A 21,363-nucleotide genomic window follows, 5' to 3' on the forward strand; every position below is an offset into this window, starting at 1 on the left:
CATTTATGCCCAATTTTAAAGAATATTATTAAATAAAGCTTTAATGTAGCTTACAATAAAAGAAAAAAATACATACTTATTTGACAAGACCTTCCGACTAAACAGGGTGAATTATTTGAATATTTGTGAGAAATGAAACAAGATGTTAAATTTATAAATTCTCTCCAGTTATTAATATTTTTATTTGTTTCATATTCTGATTTTAAAAAAAATATTTAACAGTTATTTTTACTTAATTGCATCTTTTTACCAACTTATTATACGAGAAAACAATGGGTAAGTTATCAAACAATACACAAATTAACAACAAAAAACAACACCAACTCTAGGTTTCATATAGGAAGAATACAGGGCCGTACCAGAGGTATAGGTCAGAGGGTTTGTATATAGTATATAGCATATACCTTTTTCTAATTTCATTCGTAAAATAATCGCGCGGTTAAATCAAATAAAAGTTATAATAAATTAAAATATTTTTACCATTTATACGAAACTAGAGATATAAAAAGATACAATTACCAACAAGGAGTCTCAAGTAAAACGTTTAAAATTGTACAATAAAACGAAATAACATAAATGGATAGCCTTGAAATATTTCAAATCAGTAGGAAAAAATATGATTTTCAAAAAAATTTATAAAAGATGCGAAGTTTTTAAGAGTTAATAAGAGTTTTTAAGATATTATAAACTAATTATGGATGCAGAAAACGAGGAAGATTGAGAAAGACACAGCACGACCAAATCCAACAAATACTGAAAGATTGACATGTCAAAAGTCGAAATAATCGGCGTGCGTGCATGAAAATATGTATAAATGCAGAGGAAAGTAGGTCTGTATACTAAGACAGAGTGATATGGCATTCTATTCAACCTATCTATCCCTTTGGAGAAAGGGTGCGATGGTTCGTTGGTTTAATACGTTAACTTTTTCTGTATCTGATTTTATCTAAAACTCGAAAACTCTGCCTTATTTTATGCCTGCCCTAACCGCTTGCCAAAACTTGCTCTTTAACAAATATTATTGCTATTTGTTTTTTAGTTGAAACATTATTGGTTATAATTTAAGTTTTAAATAATCGTACGGTTAGTAATTTGTCTACGATCATATTTAATTGAATTAAGATCACTGATTACGTTCTTCAACATAATACATAGTCTGCTTTTCAAATTTTCTATTGTTAAAACACTAACGGCTTAGAAATCAACCCAGTAGTTTGTTGATATTTTTTCAGTCATGGCATGGTACAAATAAAATAAACAAAGTTTGACAATAATAAAATTTCTGCATGCCTTGATTTTTTTAGCCTGCGCTAATAACGCAGTCTGACAACGGCACTAGAACAATAGGAAACATAACATGCCTAAAATTTATCAGGAGAATAAGGGAAATTAACAAAAGATGGGACAGGAAAATATGGAATGAAGGAAATAGAAAACAAAGAAAGAGGAAGTAAAAGATAAATTACGTTAAACAAAATGAAATAATAACAATTAAAAAAATTAACCGTATCGTTGCATTTTTCGTTAATCGTTGAAATTGATAAAAATATTGTTAAATCTATCTATCTATTAATTTATTATATAAGAATCCCGACTTAATATGGAATTTTCTAGCTTGCTACCCGACTTGTCAGGATATAAAAATTATCAACTATGCAATAATGTTATTGTGTGTGTTAATAATAGTAATGAAAAAATCACATGTTTTTATGAGATATAGTTTCACTATAAATTTCTATCAGAATCAAATTGAATTATATTGATTTTAGCCCAGAATTTTTCCGGGAAAATGTGAAAACCAGTATTGATTTTATGAAAATTATTATAGCAGTTATCATTGTAATGTAGTGTTCAGTTTTTTAATGATTTTTCTTTGTTTTTTGGGGAAAATTCAATCATTTAGCAGTATGGAATATTGGATTAAAAATAACTTTTACGCGGGGTAAAAGTTAGACCAACAAATTTTACGGCGAAGTAATTTGAAAATTTAGGTAAAAAAAAATTATATTAATAGAAACGCATTATTTTGGACGATGTTACTAGTTCTTTTTAATTAATCAATGATAATAGTTTCTATAGATTTCCGGTTTACGGTAAGTCGACTGACTAATCAGCAGATCTCATCGAGAAGAAGAGAAATATAACTTCGTCACACGCGGACTAATTTCAATAATACAAAACTAAAAAAAAAACAGAGAACTAACGATGTGATAATAGTACATTAAAACATTGAAAACTACTCATCTTCCTTATTCAACATATAATGCTTCTTCTTTAATGATGCAAAAAAACCTGAAACTGAAACCAAATTCAGAGTTTATTGATCATCTATTAACTAAAGGTAAGCTGTTTAGTCTTAAACTTTAATTGCAGTGTAAAACCGCTTTTGAAATAAATTGTTCATGTCCACCTTCCCTGAAATCGACCCAGAATTTCAAATATGATCGGTAAATGCCCTAACCACTACACCGTTAGACGCACTTTTCTCCACTTGATTTCTTTCTTTGTAATTTCCACCAGAGAGTAGCCATCGAGTGAAAAACGTTTGTCTAGGATTCTGGTTCTATTTTACAAACATAATTATTTTCTTCATCCGGCTGGATTCAATGTAAAGCCAATGTATTAGTTCGTTTATTTTATTTTACATTTAAAATTCTATTTTCATATTCCGTTTTAAGAAAAACTTTTGAACTTGGTTTAACTAACCATTTTCTATTATTTTTGCCTTACGATATGTCGATGACTTTAGTTTTAAGTATCAACATATGTCGTTTCCGTTTTTTTTCAAATAAACAGAAAAAAAAGAAAAAAAAATACAGCAAATTAGTCAATTATGTTTGATCGTTATTTAATAATAAATTAATCAACAATTCTAAGTGAATATTTCGCTCGGTTTTGGCAGTTTAATTCCCCGGATTGAACGCTAACAGAAGGAGATGCGAAATATCTTGTAGAGCAAAAAACCCGTTTTAAAATTTGGAAAAAATTAACACAAATCTTTACATATAATATTTTCAACAAACTCACAGAAAAATGGGTACAGTAGAAGAGGAAAGAGTGCCATTAAATTTTATCTTCTTCAGAGTTGTGTTTCCATAATTCGTTTTACATTTATTATAACTTATCTAAATATTGGATTTGCCAAGACCAGCAGACATAAAAACTATAAGTAATTAATGTTTTCAAACAAAGTTTGACATTTATTAACCTCATAATGTCAGAAAGTGTTATAAAGTTTAATCAAGACACGGACAACCTTGACCCGTTAGCTCCATTTGCGATAGTAATTTGGAATAAAACTATGTGAAATGTGTTCGAAAACAAAATATTATATATAAAAAAATGCATTTTAATATTTTTTTTATTTATTAGAGGCACCTCTCTTTTATCGTACCGAGAGGGTTTATTTAAAGAATAGCGTATTATGCTCTCAAGAACTAAAACTATTTATTAGAGATTCCTTAATGATATTTGAAATATTTGACTTTCTTTAATCTCAATATTTTTTACGTTTTAGTGTTTGTTCTTTTAATATTCATCTGACTTGTATTTTTTTTTATTATGGTTTTGATTTTAAAAAAATATTTGTTGTGACATGTTTGTTTCATTAATTATTCGTCCCAAATCGACACATAATTCCAAGCAGTTTATAAGTAGATAATATTTAAAAAATATATATATTTACATATTATATAAGATGACAGTTATCATTTTTTTATGTATTTACAAATGTTTTAAGACAGGCTAGATTTCCTCCCAACGAAGTAATTTACATCAAAATGTTTTTGAGAATTATTACCACGTTACCACTTAAACCAGTCGATGACATGTCGTAGGCCCTGTAAATGCCAAAGCTTCCGTATTCCCTGGTCAAAAATATTATCCCTCTATGTTGCATCAAATTAAGATGATAGTTATCAAATGAAACTCAAAACGTAATTACCACTTGTTTTGAGTATGTCAAAATGTTTTTAAACGGGGCTCAAATTTAATACTTAGGGATTTATAAGGATAAAAATTTATTGCAACAGAAGGAGAAAACATATTTGAGGAGGGAATATAAAAGTCTTACGGTCGGTTTAAGGGGCCACTTTACACATTGTGCATTATTCACCATCCTGCTTACGTTTAAACATCTACATTTCCCTTTATTTTTGCAGGGTACCCGCTGGCACAGCGCGGGTTTAAACTGTGTAACTCGGTTATGAGCTTAGACTATACCCTGTCTGCGTAATCTATAAGTGCGAAATCACTACAATTAATGATATGAATCATAACACGTATTACTACTCTCACTGACATCAATAAAGGTTTTAGCTTTTGTACTTCACAAAAGTCAGCAGATCGACGAGGATATTTCTGTACGCGAGAAGTAAACTACGGTAACTCCAAATATGAAGAAATTGAGTTTTTACTATGTCAAAATCAAATTTATCATGTTCTATCACATGGTAAATAGCATTCACATTTAATTTATTTTAAAATAAAGACTATCTATTTATTTTTTATTGTTACTTCTCTCAGTAACATGCAGAACCCCCCTTTTGTGAGAATTATTATTTTAAAGTGTAAGTGTTTGTGATGTGTACCGATATATTTTAAAAACAGTTTTTTTTAAAGCCTCTTATTGAAAAATTTTAAATATTTTTTGTACAAAAAATCATTAATTTATCTCTTCTGAGAATTTGGATTTCTAGAGAAGCTGTAGTTAACTTTTTGCATACAGATTTAAACAATGACAGAATGGAGAAATTTTTTTTTTACATATTTATTACAGAATACTATTATAAACATTGAATTATTTAAACAATTGATTAATTGAGTATTAAAAGTGAAAATACTTTTTTTTTCTGGTGAGTCATTTCAAGTGCCTAACAAGGGATAGCTTCCCCGTAATATGGCAGTAAATAATGTATTTTCTCTAATATCATAATATGCCCATGTGTGCCGTACTTCCAGATTTAAAAGTTAATAATAAATACACGACGAACATTTAAATAATTCCTCAATCCCTAAATCCTAAGGCATGACTAGTAAAACTAGAAATCAGCCTGCGTCCTTCTACATCGGACAACAATTTCTCCGACCAAAACAAATTAAAAATGTAGTCAACACCTTCCTTAGCCTGGCATTCCCACCACATTTCCATGAATCTGGGATAATGTTATATAAGCTCGGGCCTCGGGCCAAATAGTATTGCTTCCATTAAGCTTAAAAAAGTATTGACTATTCTCTGTAGAATCAGATTCTTATTGGAGTGTCTTGTATTATGAGCATGGCAAACCTTTGTGTATTATTCCCTTTTGAGATGCGTGACCGCTACTGACCTCAACATATACTTTTGACAAATATCCAGAACGTAAAATTCCATATTCGTTGTAGTGCAGCTTTCCCCGCCAATCAGACCATACGTCAGTATTGAATTTATCAATCAATAATACAATTGTTTTAATCTTTTATCCTTAGTATATTTTTTTAAGGTATGAAAAAATGAATCAAACGTTTTACTTTATTAGAAATTTCTTCAGTTTTTAGGTTCCATCTCACGAATTTGTCAATTTTTAAACCCAAACATTTTATACTTGTGACATTTTCCAATATTGTACATTTACAAGTAACATTACTTATGCAATTATGTAATTTTAATTCATATCCGGATTTTGGTTGTCCCACCGAAGATGGGCTGAAACAGATAAATTTTGTTTTGTCTGCATTGAGAGTAAGCAAATTGCCGCTCAACCAATTGTTTACTCTCATCATATCTTTGTTAGCTTTGTCATAAACTTATATCCAATTTAGGGCACTATATATTAAAACTGTATCATCAGCAAAAGATATTAATTGTCCAAGAGATTTACTGTGGGTACTTTAGATATATTTTAGTTGTTTTGGCTATTTAAGTAAGTAATTGATGTTCGAAAACGTACTTCTGAGCTGTCACCCTTTTGATTTTGTATGGTTACTACTCGTTTACTAACCCCAATATTATAATTATGATAGCAAGTTATTAAAAAAATAAATATGTTTGTGGTTTGATTCTTATATCAAGTGAAAATATCGCATTGGAAACATAACAAATTTTAAAATTATTATTCCCTGACGGTACAAATTTGTACTATTTTTTTTTGTGTAAAAAGATTTAAAAAAAAAAACAAGAAAAATGTGTAATCGTTTTCAAGTTTTAAATAACACAATTCAAAAGGAAAAAACTTCACAAAGTCTATGTTCAGGAATTAAAATGTTAATACATCGATCGGTCGTAAAGATCGCGTTTTTTTTCATCAAACGTATTTTGCTGCGCGTCATTAAATTAGCCATTGACCGTTTATGACTGCGAATACGGATATGTAATTGTTTGTATGATTCGTGTTTTCATTTATTTTTCCGAATAAAAAACTGTTGTTATGTAGAATTATTTGTCTATTTTCATTCAATACATTCATTTTCAAACATGATGCAACACGTTCATTAGGCAATAGCAAATGAACCGGGTTGTGGTTCCGCGACTTGTGTTGGGGTCTGACAAACCCCGGCCTATGGAGAGTTTTTGCTCTATAAAAGGTTAAATGTTTCCAAGCCGATAAAAAAAACAGTTATGTTTGAAATATAAAATACTAACATTATTTGCGTACGTCTTTTTTTACAAATAAAATTAACAAGAGGACACAAAAAAAATATAACGAATTAGCCAAAAATTTATCAATACATCTTTATCATGCACTGCGCAAATATTGCCAGCAGCTTTATTCCCTTGATTAAAAGCGAACAAAAGAAGATGTCAGAAATTCTCACTTTTGTCTACTTGACATTCAATTTAAAAGCATGCCTTTAAGTAAAACAACGTATACAACGTAAAAGCAAACATAACATCTTATAAAATTTTTTTTTTTTCCGAGTGACGTGTAATCTTTGACATTTTTTTTACATTTGGTGCTCATTTTATGTTAACACCCAATAGAACCAAAAAACTTAACAAAGGTTTTTAACTCGATGGGTAGTACTTGGGTAAAAATTCTGAACAAGGAAATCGGGTGGAAAAAAGTCCGCCTCGTAGTGATCTGGTAGGTGCAATTGCCAGCTCTTCTAGTGTTTTTGGTTTCGATTCCAGGCAAGGCGGCCGTAAAATATTGATTTTAAAAGTTTTCAAAAATACATTACATTATTTCGTTGTTTCTGAACTAGCATCTGCTTAAGACTGATACCTTAATTTAATGAAAAACAAATTTGTTCTAAGTACGCTGTGTTTAGTATACCAACGCAGAGACTAATGCACCACTGGGTCTAGAAGGGGAATTACGTTGATAATGATGATGAAAGGTTCAACTAGATCAAGTTTATTTACGTTGATAATAATATTTTTTTATAACATGAACTTTAGTTTGTAATGCTTAATTTGAAAAACTCAAAAGAAAAGTAATTTGATAGTTAAGGATCTCGGTGGAATGGCAGTTTTGTTTCTTGCTAAGGAAACGTATAACTATAACATGTTAGTCGGTGATTATCTCGAGCCATTTTCCTTCAATTATAGAGTAAAGGATTATTATTCAGTCACCCCAGTGAACTTGACGCAGTGCTGTGCACTTTCGTTTAAGTTATATTTCTTTGACACGAAATCAAGAAAATAATTACGAACGGTTGAAATATTTTCAAAACCAAAACCCCAATCCTATTTAAATAATTATCAAACTTTTCGTATTTGTGCGTATTTAAAAAAAATATAAATCATCCAAATGTGCGTGCCTATACAAGTAAAAAATGTATGTTTACTGACACATTTACATATTTTTATTAAACATTTAAACGTACTTTAGGTATGTGAAAACAAGAAGAGTTTTTATTGGATTTAGTTTCTTAGTAGAACTGAATTATAATTATGATAAAAAAAAGTTTAATAAATTTAGTTTATTAAGATAACAGAAACTCAAAATTCGTGGTAGAAAGTATTTTTCTTATTACAATTGTATTTTTCTATCTCATTTGCCAAAGACGCTTTAAAAAAAAGGATAAACTCATATAAAGAAAAAGATACAGAAATATTAACAAAAGAAATATCAAAAAATGGAAATTAATGGTAAATGTTACACATCCTGTAAAGTGGCCATATCAACGAACCTATCAGGTCATATGCACTGTAATGAAATCTGTTAACCCAATCATGACAAAGATTTTTTTTTTGACTTTCATGCAAAAATTTTAGAGAATGGTTCTTATTGAAGTAGGAAAATTACGTTTTATTTTTTGATTCCCCACCCATTATAAGTCTCCAGAAAAAACAGTTCCAGATAATATATGAGATGCTTGTTTTACACAAAAATAATATATTTTTGTTAGTACGTACATTTGTACTTAGTGATTTTCATGAACTTTATAAAATACAAGATTTTCTTAAAAAAACTAATGAATATAAAATAATTTACTAATATCCTCTTTTTTTTACATTTCGTAAAAAAAATCATCATCTTACTGCATTAAAAGTGCAACTTTACTTATGTCGTCACATACAAATGATTTCATAGCAACTAAATTTGAACGTATACATACTACATACATGCATTGAGACTAGAAATAACTATTAATTGCGTTATTATTGTCACAAGACTGCAAAATATCACAAATACGAATGAACGCCAAAGATTTTTTAGCTTCATATGGAACTCTCGTTACAAATTTATTGAACATAATATTAAATTATTTTTCAAAGCAACAAATTGTCAGCTTCTGAGTAGACAAATACGACCATTCCGTTCAAGTAAATAAGACACGATATCGTTTCCTTCCAATCACTTGAAATGGCCGTGCTCTAAGTTCGCGTCCAAAGTAATCCCAAGGACACTTTATTCTTATTCATTTCCCGTACTGCGGCCAATTCATGGATCTGCTGGGAGCAATGGCTCGCCAAAACTAACTTACACAGGACTTGTATTCATTTTAGAAGTTCTATCGCTCCCTCCTTGCTCCGAGAAAAGGATGGGATGAAAAAGTTAAGACAAAAAGGAGTTTTATTGAAAACACAAGTAAAACTAAGGGGAGTTATTTCGTAATATTAAAACTGTGAGGATTTGTTTTTGTATAATTAAAACGGCGGGAAACAAGACATCAGTTTTTTTTTACACTCAAATATAAAAATATTATTAAATTATTAAAATAATTAAATGTGTAACTTTTTTACACATTCTTTTTAAATATTTTGTAAATATGACCATAAAAGACGCTCGAACTTAAAATTTAAATAAAATAAGTAATGTATGTGAGATTGTCCAATGTCCAGAATATGTAGATTAGTCAATTTGTCACACAACTTGGAATTCTTTAGGATAGATCTCTCGACTTTTTGTAAATCTCTTCGCCATTAACACAGTGTGGAATGAAGATGGATTGGCATGGGTTAGCTCGAAGTCCTATATGTTAATCGTGTTTTTAAACATATTGCATACTATGAATTTATTGCCCTTATTTGTCTTTGAGACAAAGTTTTATGTGTTTTTCTTGTTCATATGTATCTTCTTGAAAATACTATACTAAAAATAAAAAGTTTTATGATTTGATATAATAATTAAATTAAAATAAATTTATTACTATTTGCGTTAAATTTATTAAAACAATTTACTAAATGTTTTTAAATACTTGTATGTTTTGATTTTTTAAAAATAAAATAAAATTTATTAGTATTTAATGCATTAGCTTTGTGGTCAAACATTTTAGTAAATGTTTTTATATATAAATATTGCATTTTAATTGGTGTTTAACGAGGAAAATACGATTCTTGTCCTTTCGTTTACGTTAAAAGAACACCGAATAATTTTGATATTTGTGTCACATAAGGAGTCTTCACAAAAACAATTTCTCCGGATTCGCAAGTCACCTAATCAATTTTAATGACGTTAAAATATGGAAGTTAAAATCTTACATACAAATAACAAAGGATTAAAAATCAAATGGAAATATTTTACATTAAGAAGGCTTAAAAAAGAATGACCCTTTAATCAATAACCAAACAACTTTTCAATATAGTCCCATATTGTACGATATTCTGTTGTAATGGTCATCCTATAACTAATCAACTCGAGCCACTCTCTTCACCCCCTTCCTCTTTTTTCAACTATTTTGTCCACAATATCAAACATTTTCATAAACTAATGCGTGCATGTAAGGGTTGCCAGCTAAAAGCATGCAGTTTTTAATCGGCATCGTAGTCTTATACTTTTGTGTAACAACTATGGCGAAGGTGTATAGTGGGTTTTGCATGTTTAATTGGTGTCCTGACGAAGAGATGGGTTCGTCTCAAAACCGGTAGACATAGAATTGGTAAGTGGTTATTTGCAAAAATATTTAAATATAACATTTAGTAGATTAAATTCTATATTGAATCAGCGGAAGCTGGTTTTTGTACTATTAAAACTGTGGAAAATTTATCATTTTCTTTTTGTAACTTATATTTTAAGCATTAAAATAATGATTAGTTGTGTCATGAGTCATGATTGTATTAATAATTTGATTTTGGGGTAAAAAAATAAATTAATGTTACTTAATATTTGTATGTAACCAGTTAACGTATTTATAATATCTCCCGGTTTGAGACGTTGCTGTTTCTTCGTCAGGACTCACACTACATTAGTATGTAAACACTTAAATACATCGTAACCTTTACCATCATCTCACTATTGATGAAAATATTTTATGACTTGCACAGTTTAAGGGATGTTGTCGCATTGAACCTCATGTTAATGTACTGAGTCCTAAATAAAAGACAGGTACGTTTCGAAGCCTGTACACATTAAAAAGTCGGTAAATCGTTATAAACTAATATTTAGTTGAAATTTACTAATATTTAGTTGAAGTATTTTCACTTAAAGTTTCTTTACTAATCATAATACTAACCTTTTTTATTTTTTTGAAGAGTGATACAGTCTACGGGTTAAAAAAGGGATCAATTAATTGAGATAATAAATTATACCAATTACATATTTTGACATTTCTCGGTTATATTATGAAGGTTACCGAAGAAGAAAAGAACTCTAGTAGAACTCCGTTTATCTGAACTCCAGTCTCCCGGATTGCCAAATATCCGGATCGTTATCAGGAAACAAAAAAAAAGTTATAATAACTAAGCTTCTATAACAAGCGTCTTGAGGATGCGGCGGGGACCTGGCTTGGAAACGCGCTGCTTTTGTTTTGGGACAGTGGGCGCCACACGGTAGCTCACCGAGACTTTTTCGGTGGCTTGCGTAGGATATTAAATTTGCCTAGTAAATTTTATTATTGAACTCTCACAGACATAGAATTAAGAATAGTCCAGAAGAAGCGCAGAATCATATTTGAATACATCGGACTGTGTCCAATAATTCCCCAACTATGCTCTACTTTCTCGCATTCGTGAAGTCACCGAGTAATGTTGCTTGATGAGAAAAAAAATCATAACACAAATGTAAGGTAAAAAAAATCAATTTGTTAATTTCTCTAAAATTTTATTTTGCACGCGGAAATATTGATTGATACAACAGAGTAGATAAGTAAAGGGTCATTTAATAAGAGTAATTGAATTAATGAACTTTAAACTCAAAATAGAAAACAAATTTTATTTTACATAAAACGGATATTTTTATATCATGTTAAATAATATTTGATGTTTCGAATATAATGTCGGTCAAATGTCTACCACAGAGTTGTTTAATCCGAGATCCAATTTTCATGAATTCTCTCATTAGATGAGCAAAGTAGGGTAAACAAATTTACTACCCTGGAAACACTAACGAAATTTCCCTTTTGTTTCTTCGACAATCTGACAGATGGAAAAATAATTCAATTTTAAGTAATGCATTTGTTACACATTCATTTGTTGATTACACATGAAATGTGATTGCATCTTGTTTCTTTCAGATCCTAGCAGTATTTCTACACTTTAAAAGGACACAACACGGCACAGTTGAATTCAAATCAGGAGTTGCATACTGAGCGACGTCTAAAAAGAAACTAATGAGTCAAAACCTAAACCTACTCATTTATGAGTAGTTGAGTCGCCTTCTGTTTGATGTGCGTATGCGGTTTCTGAACTATTATTAATTCTATGCACACAGATTTGCATCTCGGTACTCACTGAGAATTGAAAAAAATGTGGAGAAAAGAGAATCCCATTCTTTTCAGTAATTATTTTTACTCTTTATTTTTACTTTTATTTTTATGATAATATATTTTAAATTATTATTTTGATTATAAATAAATATTTAAAGTTCGCATTTCATGTTTTATTGTTAATCTGATGTGCTAATTTATTTAAACTAATATAAAAATATCATGTATGGTATGATAAGGGGTGATAATAAAAAGAGAATTTGTAAAGGTAGCTCACCAGACAAGTTCAATTTCTAAAAGTAACTCATATCCTTTTTAAGTTTGGAGACCACTACTTTAGGAGAACCTAAACCTAGGTTGCCTGTTCTTTAAACCTGCGAGCTCACGCCGCCGTCGTGTGAGCGAGTAAAAATTTATTCGTCAAAGCAAGTAACTTTGCTGGACATGTTCAACTTAGTTATTAATGTGATTCCAAGTCGCTGAATGAATTCAAAAGCAATGAAAAGGTGATTTAAAAGTAAATTTAGAATTTTCTTTCAAAACATTGCCTTATTTAAAGGTTAATCTAATTATTTGAATTCCTTGATATCCGGATAACGTCTAGCACTCATTACTCTGGACAATTCCACTTTTACTGGACAAAAGAAATAAACATTTAAATAAAAGTAAATAATAGAAATTATCATCGTGTAAGCACTACAGTACACTAATTCGTTTTAATAACAAAATTAATTCAACTCCCTTCACATTCCTCCCAACCACCTGTTTTTATATAGATTAATTTATAAATAAGAATTAGGTACATACCTACATATTTTGTACTTGTAATTTAATGCAAACGTATTTGTAAACATTTTGCATGGTTATCATAACCCTGTCCTCGTCCGATTGTGCATAGGGCACTACATTGGTACACTTAATGCAGCGTACATCGGTCATCTGTGACATGAAGGAAAGGTGATTCAGCCTTACGTCCAGCTTTAATTAGTACTTTATGTCAACCTTAACAGGAATCAACCCGAAACGAACCCGGGACCTTCAGGTACACGCTCGTGCCAACCACCACACTACGAGGCTAACTTATCTTCATTCGATTTCCTTATTTAGCCGCATAAATCAATCAAACGGTTGTATTTTCTACTTTAAGAAATCAATATAATCAAAGTTGACACAAACACATGAGTATATCATCACAAATGATTTGATGAAATCGTCCTCAAAAACTTTTCCATTTTCTTTAAAACATAAAAATATTTTTTTAATTGAATTAATTTCACTGCTTTCATGTTAAATGTATTGTTATCTAAATATAACTTTTAAATATAACTTTGTTTATCCCAACCGGATTTTGGTTAGCCAATATGTTTTTCTAACTGAAGATTATGACTGGGTTTACATTCTTCATACAAATAAATAACTGAGCATATCTGTAATTATAAACATGGAAAAATATTTAGTTAGCAAAAAAAAATCTACAATTAGTATTTAGATAATATTATCTTTTTTCATAATTAAAAATAAGTATTATAAATATGTATTACGGCATAACGTAAACAACAATGTTTTTATTAATCAATAGAAACAGTTATAATAATTTAAAAATATCTTTGTTATATTACCCCTTTATAAGACACTCAGACAGTTTATTATAAAGGAGATAAATTTTAATTTATGAAAAAATTGAAGTTAAGTCAATATTATTAATGAATAAATAGTTTATAGTTTTATTTTTAAATATTTCCTTTTGATCTTTCCTGTAAAGGGTAAAATGTTAAATACAAGACCAAAATGAAACTAATTTCATCTCACATTATAAAGGATTTTTCATTCATATTTTTATTCTTATAATGAAAATACCCCTCTTGGAGAGGTCGCGGAAGCGATAAAAGAAGTCAGTCCCAAATTCTTGGAGTCTAATTTACTTGTCCTTTATTTCTATATTAAATTACAATATCTTTGCCGACATTTTACTGACATACTTGAATGTTTTAAAAGCTTTCACAACGGATTGTTAAAGTTTATTAAAATAAAATAGTATATTTCTCATACAAACCATGTATCGGGGTTGAATAAACTAATCATATTTGAATCAGCTACCGGCTCCTTCATTGGTGATCCTTTGATTCTCTGACAGTAAATACAAGACGGACCGTCACTTCCTCCCAATTGTCAAGCCCTGCACGTATCAGACACCACACCGATACACAATACACTCAACACAAATCACTACACGGACCAATCAACAGACAATCGTACGATACGAACTATGAAAAAACGTCAAAAGTAATAGAAAAATTGTGTTTCTTCAAACGGAAATTGTTCGACTTACTTAAAATCTTTGCTTGAAAACAGCACATTGCTTTAAAATATAGTGTTTTTGATACCAAAAAAAAGATATGAATTGCTGAAACAAACAGAATTGAGGTAACTATTTTTAAATGATCCTTAAAAATCAAATTCGAATCACAACTCAATTGTATCGCTTTGTTGTATTAGTTTATTATTTTCAACTACGTTTTAATTACTTTTCTTTGAAATATGATACTTTCTTCGGTACTTTAGTCTTTTAAGCGCACTTCTCTTTGTAAGCCCCTTATTTTTTTGATGTTTTCTGTACACACATCGCTGCGTTTATCTTGAATACCGTATTCCGGAGCTGACGTTTAAAAAACCTGCACGTTTCGCATTCAGTAGCTCAAGTACACGCTCACCGGAAAAACTTCAGTGGAAAACACAGTTCGCAAGCCTTTTTCTACCGGGAAAACCTAGCACAATTACCCGCGGCTCGTCCTTACTCCACGAAACGACGGAACGAATTGTCAATTCATACTGCAACGTCACCAACACACAGCGAAATACTTAACATCGGTACCTAAGTGTAACGGTACGTACGTCAGATTAATAACAACGCCACGGCGCGCCGGCCGTATTTTTGTATCGTGATAAAAATTACTTTAATTTGTTAATAGAGGAATCTCAGCGACATTCCCGGGCAAGCATTATAAAAAAAAACGCCTTTTAACTTGTACATTAATGGACATTTTGTTTAATTGTATTGATTGATTTTTCATTTCTTTACTTTTTCCAGCGTTACATTTGTGATTCATTGCAAAGTACTGTTTTAAATTAATTTTTTATGTACACATTTAAATAAATTCAAATAGCGTAAAGCATCTACATATGCTTGAACTGCGCCCTGTGCGTAGGTTTACTTCGTATACTTCGAAATAAATTATAAATAAGCAGCCGCACGTAGTATCTTAAGTGAGGTTGGGTGGACAGAAAAGTGGCGCGAGTAAGAAGTGCCACCTGGTGTGTTTTGATCTATGTGCACTTTCAAAGCGCATGCATCCTTCTCATGGACAACGCCACAAGTGAAATGCCCGTTTTTTGATTTTGTCGCCGTTCGTCGGACCAAGCGGTTACACGAACGTGTAGATTATTTTTTGCCAAAAAAGTTTTTTTTTTCGGATTGCAAAGAATTTGACATATTTTCTTAGTTTGAATGCATTATTCCATCATGTATTCGAATAACTTATTTAGTTATATTTAAGCGAGTATTACTTTTACAACAACTTTTTTTTATTTTTCAAAATGTTTATATTCGGGCTGAAAAGAAGCATTTGGCACTGTTTACCTTGTTTCTTCAATTAAATATTGCAGAGCATTCATCTGTTATAAAATTGACATTTTTAACATGCCACGTAGGTACATACTTGAGATCATCGAGCATTGCACTGTAACTTAAAATATATGTGTCATATGTGTAATATACAATTACTACTTATTTTAAGTTTTTTTGTTAATTATTATAGCTTAACCCGAGGAAAGCTTAAAAATGCATAAAAAGTAAGTAAATTTTTAAATAAATGTAATTTTATATGAATGCATACTTTAAATGTACTGCAAATCTAACTCTAGTACAACCACATCATATTATGAGTGTTCTCCTGAGGAAATGAAACCTCCATCTAATGGTGGTCTGTGAAAAATGATAACTTGAAAATAAAAGCTTTATCGAATTGCTACTTTAACCGAGACTACCAGAAAATCAGCCATCGATCAAAAGCGATGAAGAATAAGGGGTTTAAAAAACCCGACGAAGACAACCCGCTTGTGATGAAAAAAATCTACCAGAAAGAATGCTTTAGAGTTCCTCGAACACAGAAGACGAAGGAGATCATAATAAGAGTCTTATTACGAGAGTTTGCCATGAAAATAGTGGATATAGTGTGCTTTATTATAGTTTTATTAAGCTCACGAAAAATTCATCGCAAGGGAATTTTCTTATTACTGTGATTTTGAAGGCGATTAAAAAATGTAATTTTATTTTATTTTGTTCATTTTACAATAAATAAAATGATTATTTTAGTCCTTAACGCAGATTCTTTAGTAATTTGTATGTTTTGGCACTTTTCGCCTCCGCAACACGTGTCTGAGCCAGATCGCTGCACCCTTAGAACGCTCTTTGAAGCAGCTGCGTCCGTTTTTGGACTTCCAATGTTGGTAATAAAGCCGAAAAACCTTGAAACTAATATTCTCTTCCATTACCTTCTTTCAAAATTCATTTTCATTAAACATTTAATATCCGGTAATGAAAACCTGCCTCATCTTGACTTCATATGGCAAAAAGTGGTCTATTAAGGCGTTCTTACCATAACAATGTTTTGTCTACAAAATTATCGTGAAGAGTAAAAAAGTGGCAAATAATAAATAAAGCTCTAAATATGATAATTATTATTGTAACCGTAGGTATAATATAATTCTTTTAAACAGTTTCCTGTTTCTGTTGCCAGTTTTCGTGTCACCGGTTTTTCTTCACGCTTTTCAGTAATAAAAACTTGAATATAGTAATAAAACTGGAGGGTAGTTCTACAAAAAGCATCCTTGCTTCATGCTCTACCTTCGTATAAAATATTAATACAAGTGGAATTATTTCACAAGCCTTGCGGTGTAGTGAAAATAGCGACGATCAACCTCAAACGAATTTCATGGAACCATTTTTTTTTTCACAAAAAATAACTAGATCTAAAAGTGCGTAAAGCACTTCAATAATACACTTATTGCACTCTATCCTGACTTTTAATTTAGATAACCAGAAAGGGGCTAGTAAATTATTTAGTTATGAACCACATAAGATCTATTATATTTATTTTTATAGGAGTGATAGATCTACCCATGAAAAGTAAGAATTAGATTGAGCAGAATTTAGAAAAAATAAGATTTATTAATCTTATTGGAATCGACCTTCTTATAATTTTGTTAAATATATGTTATAAAAGACCGATGTCTCTACTAGCCATGGTCATAAGACTTGAAAATATCAAAATTTACACGTTCTCTAATCATTTCTTTATATCTATTGAGATACCGGCCTGGTCGCATAGTTTGTGGGATATTTAAATACTTTGAAATCACTAGGTATGTTTTATATTTTCATTGTTAAGATAAAATATATTTCCGTATCCAATTTTCGAGATATCAGTATACTATACTTGCTGCAATAAGAAGGGGATTGTTTTCTTTTCTGTTTTGTATCGTTTACATGTGGATAATACAATAGATATGACAATATTGTTCCGTCCCAGCTCCGTGAACAGCCTGACCGAGCAGGACAGAACGCTGCGCTAGTACAATACTAAAATAGGGAAATTTCAGTTTTTTTTCCACTTTTCAAGTAAAAAAGGTCTATGAAATACTTTTTTTTGCTAATTTCTAGTAGCATAAAAATTATTTTTTAATTAATAATTTTGAATTCCCGCAAAAACGGTCATTTCATTAGCCACGCCCTAATACGTCACGATTCATGTTTATTTATTCCTGCTCATTCAAATTTGTTTAGAACATTGTCACAAATCTTCACGTCACAACTGTAAATGCTAAACATGTTGCGTTTTTCTAGCGATGTATTTTTTTAAGTTCTTTTTTAAATTTATGTTTGAAAATATTTCTCGTCAATATCCATATTGATTTTGAAAATACAATTGATTAATCGAAATCCATTTCATATTCAGTATTCGAAGTATGTGTTATTTCCTTTACTATTGATATTATACCAAGATGTAAATATTCAATTTCTATAGTATGTTTTCACCAACATTTTGAGGCCATTCGACGGCCAATTTAATAATTACTATGAGATAGACCAGCTCTTGTCTTGAGGTAGTATTTTTTTTCCTAGCTCTTTATTTCTTTGGTTGTTTTTTATTTTAATTGTTTCTGTATGTATTCTAAGGAAATGTGTGCTTTTGTTGAATGGACTGAATAAATCCGTAAAAAATATTATATTTTTCTAAAAACGTACAGCAGAATTTGAAAACTTACAACGAAAACATTCTGCTTAGAAACCATTATGAATGTTTTTTATATGAAGTGATATCTCTTTTAAACATCTGGAACCCTGAACAAAAAAGGTTATAATAAAATATTTTCTACGATTACGTAAAGTGTTGTTGATATAAAAATATTTTAGTTATTACTGTATTGTTAACTCAAGACAAGATCTGAACTTTTTTGGTTTAGTTTACAACGATTCAAACGAGCACTAAATCAATAGTACAAATCTTATCTTGATGTCCCTTATGTTTGTCAATGCTTCTTTCCTTTTTTAAAAATGTTTTTAACTATTATTTTGTTATATTTAAAACCCTTTAATTGAAAACATGGACACTGTTCATTAATAAATAAACTATATAATAAAATACAAATAAAATCATTTTGATACAACCTTTGGATAGGAACGCTATTGTTCGGAAAGCATTAATCATGTTTGTCGACATATGTATGCTGTCAGATCAATTTGTAATCAGTAATGTGTGCCAGTCAATATTTCCTTCCCGTTGTTTATTTGTCTGTTGACAGACTCAAATTGCTTCTCAATCTCGGATTATGGTATAATTATATCAGCGTTAACAATTTCCCAAATAGTGAACCTCAACTGCAATCGAAGTATAGTTTCACACCAACATTAAATCCATACTTGTTTAGAAAACAGTTTACTCATTTGTTTCATTCTTCTCTTATTTGCGCCTACATAATGTTGCCAAGCACGATGCACCAAGAAATGAATTGAAGGTTTTTTTTTACAAAAATTACATATCTGAAATTAGAATGTCGTCTCTATAGAATTAAGAATAGTCCAGAAACCGCATACGCGCATCAAACAGAAGGCGACTAAACTACTCTTAAAAAATAAGTTTTTCGTTTTGACCCATTAGTTTCTTTGTAGACGTCGCTCAGTACGCAACTCCATATTTGAATTCATCTGTGCTGTGTTGTGTCGTTTTGAAGTGCAGAAATACTGCTGGGATCTTAAAGAAACAGTATGGGATCACAATTTACGTGTAATTAGCAAATGCATGTGTAAGTAGCAAATGCATTACTTAAAAAAAAAAAATATTTTCCATCTGCTGACAGATCTGAATTGTCAAAGAAAACAAAAGGACATTTCGTTAGTGTTGCTAGGGTGGTAATTTTGTTTACCCTACTTTGCGCATCTAATGAAAGAACTAATGAAAATCGGACCTCGGATTAAACAACGCCGTGGTAAACATTTGTCCGATATTATCTTTAAAACATCAAATATTATTTTACATGATATAAAAATATTCGTTTTATGTAAAATAAAATTTATTTTATATTTTGAGTTCAAAGTTCATTTATTAAATTACTCTTTTTAAATGACCCTTTACTTATCTACTCTGTTGTGTCAATCCTTAGAGTATATACAGATATATATACTCTAAGTGTCAATCAATGTTTCCGCGTGCACAATACAATTTTAGAGAAATTAACAAATAGCTTTTTTTTACCTTACATTTGTGTTGTGATTATATTTTTCCCATTTGGCAACATTAAGCGTTTGGATACACTCCGATGTATTCAAATATGATTCTACGCTCCTTCTGGACTATTCCTTATTCTATGGTCGTCTCATTTGCCGCAAACATGTTAATGAGAAAACGTTCCAACTTCAGTTACGCAGTTTTTGTAAAAAAACCTACATCTAAAAGTATACCAAAATGAACATATTTTTTTGCACAACAGGCCAGGATACCCAATAACAGTGGTGAATTACAGCACAGAACACCCAGGCTTGAGAAAAATCATATTATTATTAAATGTTCTCACTGGGAATCGAATCCAGAACCTTCCGTGCTTGAGTCAAGCGTCTTCACCGCTACACCACGCCGCCTTTCACCTTTAACTATTTTTATAAAGTAACCTCATCCACACGGACACATCATAAGCTTGCTAAAATTTAACAGCCAAACTTTTTACTAAATGTTAGCAAATAATTAGATGTAACCACTAGCTGACTTTTCTATACCCGTCTCTTCCTCAGGACACTAATTACACTAACACGTAAATCCCACAATAAACCTTCTGCATCGTTTAAATTGCACGAAAATAAAAAAACAACGTGCCGATAGAGCACATACTTTTAGTAACAACGTAGGCAGGTTATATATTTTTTTCAATGTTTCATATTGTTGAAAAAGAGATTTAAAAGGGTTCGGGGAGGAAGAGGGAGCTGAACTTGACTAGGTAAATGGTGACCATTATAATGTAACATCATATAATAGTAATTGAACGTAGTTATGCAGAAAGCAGCCAGTCCACAATTTTGAAAAAATGAGATATTGATGTTATCGGGTGCAGTAAGGTCAATTATAGGTTCTGCTAAATACAGCAAGACCACTTTCACACAATTTTTTTTATTTAATCGCCTTCTTTAAAATGACGACGATTTACAAAAATTGAATTTTTCTATTTGCAGAAAACACTCACAGCACAAGAAAAATCTTACGGTTCTTTAAAAATTATTAAAACCGTTTAAGTACATAATTAAATTCTTGTTTTTTATATTTAAAAAAACCAATGTTTTCATTGTTTATCATTTATGAAAGTCGAAAACATTCTAACTGTCGTGCAAATTTGTATATTCACTATTTTTATAAAAGTGCTTTTATCTCAGTTTCACCTTTTTATGGCTGGCTGCTTCTGCATAACTACGTTCAATTATCTGTAATTAGTGTCCCCACGTGTAACTTCGTCTCGAAACCGGTAGATATAAAAAATGGATTGGTGGTTATGTATAATTATTTTCTAACATTTAGCCTATATACAATTTAAGTATCTTAAAAACCAAACCAGTCTGACGATGTCTCGTGAGCGATAAAATCGACTATTGGTATGTCAAACTAATTGAATTTGAGTTTCAAACTATTGTAATAAAATTGCTGTTGTTTTACGAGATATAAAAAAAAAGTAATTCGGTGGTTCATTAATTAT

The 21,363-nt window shown here is 30.5% G+C and overlaps 1 protein-coding gene across 2 annotated transcripts in view; it reads right to left on the minus strand.

Moving 5' to 3' along the window:
- The window catches only part of LOC148274497 (uncharacterized), a 250,939-nt gene that overhangs the window by 113,828 nt on the left and 115,748 nt on the right, over positions 1–21,363 (minus strand). Inside the window, exon 1 of one of the 2 annotated variants that reach the window (XM_088237033.1) lies at positions 14,123–14,902. The exons of the other annotated variant lie outside the window; for it this stretch is intronic. Coding sequence (XP_088093159.1) covers positions 14,123–14,178 — 56 coding nt within the window. The 5' untranslated portion in view covers positions 14,179–14,902. Of the gene's footprint in view, positions 1–14,122; positions 14,903–21,363 lie in introns of those variants that run through there. 2 annotated transcript variants of the gene reach the window in all.

Source organism: Micrasema longulum, unplaced genomic scaffold (genome assembly GCF_059751315.1).
Source record: "Micrasema longulum isolate JH-2025_06_02 unplaced genomic scaffold, ASM5975131v1 h1tg001639l, whole genome shotgun sequence".
Taxonomy (NCBI): Eukaryota; Metazoa; Arthropoda; class Insecta; order Trichoptera; family Brachycentridae; genus Micrasema; species Micrasema longulum.